General features: G+C 44.0%; 1 protein-coding gene across 3 annotated transcripts in view; it reads right to left on the bottom strand.

Moving 5' to 3' along the window:
- Positions 1 to 12066, bottom strand: part of LOC127426076 (inter-alpha-trypsin inhibitor heavy chain H3-like) — an 86798-nt gene that overhangs the window by 3064 nt on the left and 71668 nt on the right. For all 3 annotated transcript variants that reach the window (XM_051672579.1, XM_051672580.1, XM_051672581.1), the window contains one exon: positions 10325 to 10409. In XM_051672579.1, coding sequence (XP_051528539.1) covers positions 10325 to 10409 — 85 coding nt within the window. The remainder of the gene's footprint in view (positions 1 to 10324; positions 10410 to 12066) is intronic.

The raw sequence follows: 12066 nt of genomic DNA, 5'->3' as shown, positions 1-12066 counted from the left end.
GTTAAAAATCGCGCCAAAATCAAACAAAGGGAGTCCAAAACAGACTACAAATCCCATGAAGCCTTGCTCACTAAAGGATCGAACTCTCAACTCCTATTGGATGAGGCACAAAACAGAACGTCCCTCAAACCATGACATCATCAGGAGTAGAAATACCTCTGAAATGCTTCCGGGATTTGCTTCCAGCAACTTTGTTCACCGAGTATAGACGGAGCTCATCGCTGCTCTCAGGTGCAACCTCGTGGCACAAGGAAGTAACATCCAACTTGAAACTGTGGCCATACAATCTCCATCTCGCTGGACGAGTTGAGATTACTCTGTGTTCAACTGAACACTCTAATGGATCCGAAGGAGACCGCCGAGCAATCCGCATCTTCATCCGTTTGCCTGCAGAAGTGAAGAGATAAAAGATTTCTCTTCCATCTTCAATCAACTCGACATTTCTGATTTCTCCGCCAGCCCGCCGAGAAGCAGTCAGCCGTACGCCTGCTGACAGAGCGAGGAAACGGCCTCCCGTCATCACCCGAGCCTCAAGGAACCGGGTCGGAGTTAAAGAACGGACGAACACACATTCTACCTGTGTCCTCAGGCGATTCAAGTAAGAGGTTTACGTCTGGGCAGAGATAGAATATTATAGTGTGTTATTCTTGTGTTTCAAGGTTTTTTGCTTGTACAGTTTACGGACCGCCATGTCCGCTCATTATTAATACTCAGGGTATTAATTATCACAAATTTGTTTTGCTGTATTGTGGTCCAACCAAATTGGACTGTTGTGCAATTTCGCCATCGCGGGTGAGACAGGTAAACTGAGTTCATCCATTAAAGAGTCAAAGAACGAGGGACTGTTTATGAGCCATCCACCGCGTCTCTGAGAGATAAACTAACAGCTGCTTTCTCTCCCACGATCGCGAAATCAGCTTTAGGGCCGTCACTTTATTCTCTCTCTCTCTCGTACTAACCACACACACACACACACACACACACGCACGTGATCCCTCACAAACATTCTGGCACACATTTTTGGCTCGTAGATAGCTTCATGCTAAAGCCCAGCTTTGTCCCTAAGCTATCATACAAGCGGATACACGTGGTAACTGGTAGACACCATTGACTGGTTTCTCTCCGCCCCCATTCGCGGTCATATTCCCTGGCCGGAAGTCTCGCGTGACACTCTCCACAAGAGTCACGTCCGCCATTTTGTGCGCGTCCCTCCTTACACACACACACACACACATGCGACCCCTCACAAACACACACCCTCATGTGTTATAGGATTATTTTGATTTCCATATCTAATCATATCACTGTTTAGTTTGTAGTTGTAAGTCGGAAATTGATTGACTGCATTGTATTAATTATTAATTGATATTATTGCATAAATAAACTTTGTTTATATTACAAAGAGAAGTGTTTTGGTTTGTTTTGCATACGCCTGTGTCATGCTGATGGGATGTCAGTGCTTGGATTCAAGCCTTCATTCATTGTTTTTTTCCTGAAAATTTATATTCTTCGGATGTCGATTTTCCTAAGAAAACAATCTAATATTGAGACTGTTTTACTATCTGGTTGTTAGTCCCTGATTCCAGGGTGGTGCCCCGTCAATGTCAATCCTTATTAATATTCTATAGATTTTTGATAATTGATAATTATCTTTGATGACTGTTGAATTTGAATGATCAATAGGCTAGTGTTAATTTTAATTAATGTTTCATCGATGTTAGCAATTAACGATTATCTTTGATAATTGTTGATTTAAAGGATTAGAAAAAGCTAACATTGATTCTCATCAATGTTCTATTGATTTTAATAATTAAAAATTGTCTTTGATAATTATTAATTATTGCTAATAACCAAACCCGCTCCTAAACGTAGCGCACTACATTTACTGGAGCCCCATATGAGGTTTTAATGAGTTAGATTCAATTAATTAATTTAAATATTAATTATTTCTGATAGTAACACTGATCTAAACAACCAGTAAAGCCCTACATATTGTATATTGCATGTTCACATATTTCATGCAGTAAAAATACATAAAGTCTGTTTTTACATTTCAAAAAACCTGCATTGAATTTGTTTTTCCTGCATTGACAATTTATTGGCGGCCACCCAAGAGAAATTTCAGGCTGCCAATACAAAAATTCACGATTTTGGTTTCAGTGCTTTATATGTGCTAAATATGATTCTCATCTGAGACTCGAAGCCTGGTTTTCATGCGAGTGCTCTTTGTGACGCCACTTGCATGAGCCATCACAGCACCACTTGTGCAAGGGATCCACTCTGCGGTATTATTTTGACATGCACCAAAATAAAGGTTCCCTATCTGTCACTCACTCGACATTGTGTCGATGTAGTGACACTAGGGGTCACTCTTGGGAGCCCGAGACACCTCTGATCTTTGATAAAAGGCCAATGAAAATTGGCGAGTGGTATTTGCATGCCACTCTCCCGGACATACGGGTATAAAAGGAGCTGGTATGCAACCACTCATTCAGATTGTCTCTTCGGAGTCGAACGGTCATGCTCATTGAGCTGAATTACTACTGTTCATTCACCTCTGCTGGATCTGATGGCGCATTTCAGCGGCTTCACCTTCCTCTGCACTGGTGCACTGCAGAGATGCCCCTGGGCACTTTGGCAGAAAAAAGAGAGTATATTTTCTGAAAGAGTTTATTTCTCTAAAAGAGTATATTTCTCTAAAAGAGCGACACACGGAATGTCTTTTTAAAGATACCTTTCCGACTGGGTGTTATTCCTGGTTGCGGTCGTTATCGCTCAACTTCGGATGGTCATGGTCGCTGTCTTTCGTGTCTGGGCGCGACCCACACGGAGGCAGCGTTCGTGGATGATTCAGGTTCTCACTGTGAGAACATGACCATGGCAACGTTGCGGTCGCGGCTTGCTTTTGTAAGAAAGCAAGCCACCCCAGTGGCTCCCCGCCTCGGTCCTTCTACCTACGGGTTTGAGGCCAGCGCGGCTAGCACTGGGGGCGATTTGGGGACCCCAATGGGATCGCCGGGTATCCCCCCACGGACCTCCCATTCCCCAGCACGCTCGTCTGCCCCAGTCGGGTTTCCGGATGAGTCCGCTGGCTCATCTCACGGCAAGCCTGGCCTGTTGTTCGGAGCCCGCAAAGATGATGAGCTCTTGAGCGCAGCATGGGAAGCGGGTTTGTCCAGTCGGATGCAGAAGCCTCAGCTGGGCCCCCCCCCTCGGGCACGATTGCCCAGTCACAGGCTGATGCAGAGATGACGGACATGCTTTCCCAGGTGGCCGCGAGCATCGGGTTAGAGTGGAACCCTCCACTCTCCCCTGAACCCTCGCGGCTCGATGATTGGTTCCTGGGCTCGTGGTGCCGCTCAAAGCAGCCACGCCCCACTCCAGTGCCTTTCTTCCCGGAAGTGCACGAGGAGCTGACGAAATCATAGGGGGCACCTTTTACTGCCTGGCCCCGATTCCTCAGTTCCTCCACCCTCACTACCATCGATGGCGGGGCGGCCAGGGGCTATACGGCGATTCCCCGGTGGATAAGTCGCTCGCGGTGCACCAATGCCCACAGAGCACCGCCACCTGGCGCGGACGCCCAAAGCTCCCGTCCAAGCCCTGTAGGTTCACGTCGTCCCTGACGGCTAAAGCCTACAGCGCTGCTGGACAAGCCGCCTCTGCCCTGCACGCCATGGCTCTCCTGCAGGTCCACCAAGCCAAGGCGCTAAAAGAACTGCACGAGGGTAGTTCCGTCCCAGATCTGATGCAGGAACTGCGCTCGGCGACCGACCTCGCTCTCCGAGCAACTAAGGTCATGGGCGGACAATGGCCACATTAGTGGTCCAGGAGTGCCACCTTTTTGCAATGGGCATGCAGCTGCCGGCCTGTGGACGGGCCCGCGCTGCATTGGCACATCAACTGCCTCGAGTTGTTGGCAATTCTGCTCGCCCTGCGGAGGTTTCGGCCGTTGATCCAGGGCAAGTACGTGTTAGTTCGGACAGACAACATGGCAACGGTAGCATATGTCAACCGCCAAGGTGGTCTGCGCTCTCATTGTATGTCACAACTCACCCGCCGTCTCCTCCTCTGGAGTCAGCAGCACTTCAAGTCACTGCGAGCCACTCACATCCCAGGCAACCTCAACACTACAGCGGACGCGCTGTCATGGCAGGTTACCCTCAGGGGAGAGTGGAGACTCCACCCTCAGGTGGTCCAGCTGATTTGGAGTCGATTCGGACAGGCACAGGTGGACCTGTTTGCCTCCCAAGAATCCTCCCACTGCCCGCTCTGGTACGCCCTGACCGAGGCCCCCCTCGGCACAGACGTGCTGGCACACAGCTGGCCCCCTGGCCTGTGCAAATATGCGTTTCCCCCAGTGAGCCTACTTGCACAGACCCTGTGCAAGGTCAGGGAGGACGAGGAGCAGGTCGTCCTGGTAGCACCCTACTGGCCCGCCCAGATGTGGTTCTCGTACCTCACGCTCCTCACGACAGCCCCCCCGGCAAATTCCCCTGAGGAAGGACCTTCTTTCTCAGGGACGGGGCACCATCTGGCACCCGCGACCTCTGGAATCTCCATGTCTGGCCCCTGGACGGGATGCAGAAGACCTAAGCGGTCTACCACCCGTGGTGGTAGACACGATCACTCAGGCTAGGGCCCCCTCTATGAGGCGCCTGTATGCCTTTAAGTGGCGTCTGTTCACTAAGTGGTATTCTTCCCGACGGGAAGACCCCCGGAGATGCGCAGTCAGATCAGTGCTTTCCTTCCTGCAGGAGAGGTTGGAAGGGCGGCTGTCCCCTTCCACCTTGAAGGTGTACGTTGCCGCCATAGCAGCACATCATGACGCAGTCCACGGTAAGTCCTTAGGGAAGCACGACCTGATCATCAGGTTCCTGAGAGGTGCCAGGAGGCTGAATCCCTCCAGACCGCGCCTCGTTCCCTCATGGGACCACTCTGTAGTACTTCAGGGTCTACAGAGAGCCCCCTTTGAGCCTTTGCAGTCAGCTGAGTTTAAGGCACTCTCTTTGAAGACTGCCCTCCTGACTGCACTCACTTCCATCAAGAGGGTGGGAGACCTGCAAGTGTTCTCTGTCAGCAAAACATGCCTGGAGTTCGGTCCGGGCTACTCGCACGTGATCCTGATACCCCGACCGGGCTATGTTCCCAAGGTTCCCACGACCCCTTTTAGGGATCAGGTGGTGAACCTGCAAGCGCTGCCCCAGGAGGAGGCAGACCCAGCCCTATCATTGCTGTGTCCAGTGCGCGCTTTACGCATCTATTTGGATCGCACGCAGAGCTTTAGGATCTCTGAGCAGCTCTTTGTCTGCTTTGGTGCACAGCAGAAAGGAAGCACTGTCTCCAAGCAGAGTATCGCCCACTGGCTCATTGACGCCACAGCTACGGCATATCACGACCAGGACATGCCGCCCCCGGTAATGCTACGAGCCCATTCTACCTGGGGTGTAGCGGCCTCCTGGGCCCTGGCCAGGGGTGCCTCTCTAACAGACATTTGCAGAGCAGCAGGCTGGGCAACACCCAACACCTTTGCAAGGTTCTACAACCTCCGGGTGGAACTGGTTTCATCCCAGGTAGTGGCACGCAATACAATCGGATAAGCCCGGGATTGCCGGCCGGGTGTATCGCTTGCACATAGCGCCTTCCACCTCTTTTGAGCTGAAGACGTGCGCCATTAATTCCCAGTAGTGTTCATAAAAGTTTTCGGAGAGACTCGCTGCCGGCCCAGTACACGTGCTAACTAAGAGCCCTGTTCTGGGGTAGGTGCTCCGCATGTGGTGGTTCCCTGTAAAGCAAACACCATGCGATGTATATCTTCCGCTAATTCGTTTCCCTGTTGGCAAACTGCGTCTTCCTTGGGCAGAGCCCTCTGCCCCAGTCTCCATGTTTGTAGTAACTCCTCCCCTGTAGGGTAGGATCTACCTTGAGACTCTCCACATGGTCGGCAAGACCATGTGACGTATTTTTTCCACTTAAATATCCCCCCCTCTCTTTAGGCGAGGTGTGGTCTCTGACCTGGCGGCCCAGTCGGATAATCCCCCTTCTTTTTTAGGGAGTGGAAAAAAAGAAAGGGAAAAGAGGCCACGACTGGGTTAGCCTGTCTCTATCTTTTGGGTAGTCGACTTGTCCCCAAAGGGCCGTTCGACACTCATAACTATGTTGGGGGAGGTTACGTGTCGACCTGGTGTGCTGGCTTCGAGGCACACAGTGGTCTGCCCGTCATACACCGCCAGTTCACGTAACACAGTTCAGCCAGTTGTGGCGTTTCGTATAGGGACCCCTAGTGTCACTACATCGACACAACGTCGAGTGAGTGACAGATATGGAACGTCCTGGTTACTTGCGTAACCTCCGTTCCCTGATGGAGGGAACAAGATGTTGTGTCCCTCCTGCCACAATGCTGAACTACCCGCTGAAATGGCCAGACCTTGTCTCAGCTCCTCAGCATAAAACCTGAATGAGTGGTTGCATACCAGCTCCTTTTATACCCGTATGTCCGGGAGAATGGCATGCAAATACCACTCGCCAATTTTCATTGGCCTTTTATCAAAGACCAGAGGTGTTTCGGGCTCCCAAGAATGACCCCTAGTGTCACTACATCGACACAACGTCTCGTTCCCTCTAACAGGGAACGGAGGTTACGCAAGTAACCAGGACGTTTTGCTGGTATGTGGATTGATCATGTATTTGATCATGATTTTACAGCAGTAACAGTAACTGAGTTTCACATTAAATATGCTAATCTATTTGGAATCTATTAGACCTTTTTATTGCAACTGTGGCAGTTGAGTTAAAGTTTGGAACAATGTACAGATTTTGCTCTCATCGAAAGAAATTGGTACTTTTATTCACCAGAGTTGCTTTCAACTGATCACGATGTATAGTCAGAACATTAATAAAGTGAAAAATTACTATTACAATTGAAAAAACATTTCAGAACTTCTTAAACTACTTCAAAGAGTTCTCATCAAATTATCCATGTGCATCAATGACAGCTTTGCATATCCTTGGCATTCTAGCTGTCAGTTTGTCCAGATACTCAGGTGACATTTTACTCCATGCTTTCTGTAGCACTTGCCATAGATGTGGCTGTCTTGTGGGGCACTTCTCACGCACCTTACCGTCTAGCTGATCCAACAAAAGTTCAATGGGGTTAAGATCCATAACACTCTTTTCCAATTATCTGTTGTCCAATGTCTGTGTTTCTGTGCCCACTCTAACCTTTTCTTTTAGTTTTTCTGTTTCAAAAGTGGCATTTTCTTAGCAATTCTTCCTCTGAGTCTTCTCTTTACTGTTGTACATGAAATTGGTCTTGAGCAGGTAGAATTCAATTAAGCTTTCAGCTGAGGACATGTGAGGCATCTATTTCTCAAACTAGAGACTCTTTTAGTTGTACATCTGGCCTTCCACATCTCTTTCTGTCCTTGTTAGAGCCAGTTGTCCTTTGTCTTCGAAGACTGTAGTGTACACCTTTGTATGAAATCTTCAGTTTTTTGGCAATTTCAAGCATTGTATAGCCTTCATTCCTCAAAACAATTATTGACTGACATGTTTCTAGAGAAAGCTGTTTCTTTTTTGCCATTTTTGACCTAATAATGACCTTAAGACATGCCAGTCTATTGCATACTGTGGCAACTCAAAAACAAAGACAATGTTAAGTGTCATTTAACGAACCAAATAGCTTTCAAATGTGTTTGATATAATGGAAAGTGATTTTCTAGTACCAAATTAGCAATTTAGCATGATTACTCAAAGATAAGGTGTTGGAGTGATGGCTGCTGGAAATGGAGCCTGTCTAGATTTGATCAAAAATGACTTTTTTTTTCAAATAGGGATGGTGCTGTTTTTCACATCAGTAATGTCTTGACTATACTTTGTGATCAGTTGAATGCCACTTTGGTGAATTAAAGTACCAATTTCCTTCTGAAACAGCAAAATCTGTACATTATTCCAAACTTTTCGCCGCCAGTGTATTTAGGCTACTATTTTTCAGAAATATTTTTTAGAAATAATTTTTATAAATTTTAGCAAGACTAGTTATAATATTCTGACTGTATCCATGAGTAGAACACTTTACTGAGTTGGGACTGTGCCAGTAAAAATGTTTCCTAATCCATAACAGTTATTATTTTCCGTTCATCAGGCTCCTAATAATTTAAGTCATCTTTAGTAATATCTGAAGGCAAACAAGGTCAGTTTTTTCCTAACATAAAAAATAATTTGAACAGAACATATATTAGACAGGAGGAAAACCATAATTTGTTGATAAGTCTTGAAGGTTCAGACTTTAAACCCATTTTATGTACTTGCCCTTACATTTATAGTGCAATGTCATAAGCATAGGTAAGACTATGGATGGCTCCTCATTTCTGTGGTTAGGATAATGTAGCTACTGGTCTATCTAAAAAATTCATTATAGAAATAAGGTGTTAATTAAATTAGGTTTAGTTTTATTTAACATTGCACCTTAAAGTAAAAGGTTATGTGTTGTATACAAAAGGTTCCATATAACTGGTGAAAAATGGTGAAACATTATTAATATCCAATGTGAGCATGAAATGTAATTATGTTTTTATATTAATTAAATGCAATTATCTAATAAATTAACTTTGAGCATTTGGATTACCGTATACGTCATCACCACCGTAGACCATTTTTGACCCAGTAAAAATTCTGGGTGGGTCTCAATCAGCTCCCTAGCTCCCTATGTCGTGAATCAGTATATTATGAACACAAATTCAGGCACTGGCAAGGGTGCTGATCCACAGAACATTGGGAGACCTCAAAGTGCAGTGTGTGATTTTTTTATGGAGCATATATTTCAGTGCCCTGGAATGATTTTGCGATTGAGACAACCCTTAAAATGGTCAACTCCATGATCAGTGGCCTGACTACTAAACTAGTGAGCTGATTGAGACGCACCCCCTGTATGCTTGTTGGTTGTCACCATATTGGAAATAATATCGAATGATGTATCTCGCTGAGGTTGGGGTTGAGGTTACAAATCAGATGTGTTTTGGTATGCAGCGTGTTTGACCAGCAGATATCAATTATGTATAAATCATGTAAATAATCGCTTACAACTATAAGTCACAGGACCTTTCAGATGATGAAAAAAACCAAGACTTATTTTCCGGAAAATGCAGTATGCATGATCAACAGTCTGTTTGTTAGTTTGCATGAAGTCAGACATGATGTTATCCTTTTTTTCATATAGGCTCGATAATTAATGTAACAATATGTGACACTCCTGTTCTACCTGCTCTGTACGGGACTTGAACCGACATCTCCGGCATGGGAAGTGGGTGTGCTAACAAGAAGGCTAAATCCTCTTACATCAGTCGCTAGTGCACCTCTTGAGGTCAGGAGAGTGAGGTTTATACACACTGCACAGCTATCTATCAGCTGGCTCCCGTTACACTCACCCCCCTAAACCTCACTCCCATCCGGGTAACGGCACCATTGTGACACTCCTGTTCTACCAGCTCAGTATGGGACTTAAACCGGTGTCTCCGGCATGGGAGGCGGGTGCGCTAACAAGAAGGCTACAGCCTCTAGCATCAGTTGCTAGTGCACCTCTTGAGGTCAGGAGAGTGAGGTATATATATACATTGCACAGCTATCTATCAGCAGGCTCCCATTACAAATAATTTTGTTTTTTCTGGTTTAAATTGTAGTCATACATAAATCAAAGCTTCATGTACTCCCTAAATTCAAAGATTTTGAATCTTCTTACAGCAACGTGCTCTTCTGTTCCACAGAATTCATCATGCATTTATTTTTTATCTAATATCTAATATACATTAAAAGGCTTACCTACTCCATTGATAAAAGTGACATTAATGTGCTTGGTTAAGTCATTGTAACATAACAGAGCTAAAAAAAAAGAATCTAGAGCTAAAAATATATTAATGTAATGTTGTAAACGGTACATGTTTCTTTATTAAACTTCAGTTCTTGTTTTCCTATGGCACACCCAGAGTATTCAGGTATATATGGTTTACGAGTACTATTCACTAGCACAATTCTAGTTTATACAAATGTATTATGCTATAAACATGGTTTGAGGACACCTCAAGTGTCCTCTTTAACCAGAAGGCTTAAAAAAAACATACTAAACAATGTTTTTTTTTTTTTTTTTTTTTATGTAAAATTGCAGAAAGTTTTCTGTGAGGGTTAGGTTTAGGGGTAGGGTTAGGGGATTGAATATATAGTTTGTACAGTATAAATACATTATGGCTATGGAGAGTCCTCATAAACCACAAATACCAATGTGTGTGTGTGTGTGTGTGTGTGTGTTTACAGGCATGTAATTATCACTTACCAAGAAGGCCTCACTTCTTGGTCCATTATCTTGAGAATTGGTAAGGGTGGTCCTTGAATCTCCTCATATGAAATATTGCCTTTTCCTTGAAAATGATACATATATTGTGATTTGACACCAGTGTTGGTTTAATTATTACAGCATACCTTACAAAATATCTAGATTTCTGTCAAACTAGCCGCAAACTTGCCACTCATTATTTTCACATGAAAATGAGCCTGTGATTTGCCGCAGATGTTTGCCAGAAGTTTGCAGCTCTTCACAGGTAGTGGTGAACCTGCATCAAACCTTTGACAACAATGGACAATTTGCAGCAAGTTTGCCGCAAAGCTTATTTGCATGTGAAAATAATCAGTGACGAATTTGCAGCACATTTGCAGAAAATTTGCCATGAACTCTTGATTTTTGTAAGGGATATAATTTATTCTTGTTTACATTGTTTTTATATTTTTAGGCTGTTTCCTGTAACTATATACTGCAGACATAGAGTTGTATGGTAGTAAGCTATTCCGAACATAGCTTTATTCTAAATGGCTGTGTCCGATAGTTAAAGGGCAGTGACCCTAGGCTTTGAGCATGCACATTTTTTCGTACAGCGCAACAGACCAGGATATGATGTCACACGGGAGGACTTCTAATACATCACAAAAAACAAATAATATTATTTTAAAAATGTACAAATATATTGTCTACTCACTTTCCTGCAACAATAAAACATGCAGCTTTAAATTATGTATTCTTTGTATTAAGCCAAGAAGTTAGCGTGTAATGTTTCGATTTTCTGTTGGTTACGTGTCCTGTCATCGTCTCAATTCACGGTTCAGAGTTCACCAAGACTGAACTTTGGTTTGCAGCGTCGTACTATGCATGAGCTTGCTTTTCCAGTCTCCCGTGTTTGGATGCTTTTGAATGGGAGGGAATGGAGTGCGAATTGTAGTGTGACCGCCTCTTAAGGCTGCCTGACTGCCCAGTCAGTTAATGACTTCACAGTCAGCTTTTTGCATAGAAAAGCACCTCCTTAAGACATTGGTTTCAAAAAGCCTTCCAAGGCACTGTAATGTCATGTCATCTTAAATAAAATTCAAGTGAGCTTAATACATAACCAAACAAATAATTTTTTAACTACAATGCTAATGTAGAAATGGAGTCATAAGTGGAAAATATGAAAAACTGAACATTTATAAACTAATGACCGCTTTCAACCACTCCATCAGATGCCAGTTTTAACCAATCAATGAATCACATGTAAAGGATTTAGGGGTATCAAAGGTAGCAAATGCTGCATTTTTGCTGCCTTCAAAAACTGACTAGGTGAAGGCATTTTATTAGACAGGATGTGACGCAAACATTGGATTCAGGTGTTCCTTGATGCCTTCCTACTCCTGTACGAACACAACATTTTTCTGCTTTTGGATGTAGCCATTGAGTTGGAAGATATGAAGCAACTGTTAAGGTATGGTTAATGCAGGTTGCGGAGTTTTGAGTATGGTTATTATAGTTTTGAACATTTCACTAGTTTATTTATTTTTATTTTGTTTTGTGTTTTTGTTTTCAATTTCAATTTTGTTTTATTTAAGTTTTAATGGTGCATAAATAGTTTTGTTTATTTATTTTTTTTAAATGGCTATTTTTATTTTTTATTTCGTTTTCATCTGTTATAACACCACAAAATTTCGTTTTATATTGTTTATATTTTTTGAATTTTTTTTTTTTTTTGCATTCTATTTTATTTTTTATTTAGT

The sequence above is a fragment of the Myxocyprinus asiaticus genome, chromosome 35, assembly GCF_019703515.2.
Source record: "Myxocyprinus asiaticus isolate MX2 ecotype Aquarium Trade chromosome 35, UBuf_Myxa_2, whole genome shotgun sequence".
Taxonomy (NCBI): Eukaryota; Metazoa; Chordata; class Actinopteri; order Cypriniformes; family Catostomidae; genus Myxocyprinus; species Myxocyprinus asiaticus.
The sequence above is the reverse complement of the archived record's forward strand: the minus strand, read 5'-3'. Positions and strand labels throughout refer to the sequence as shown.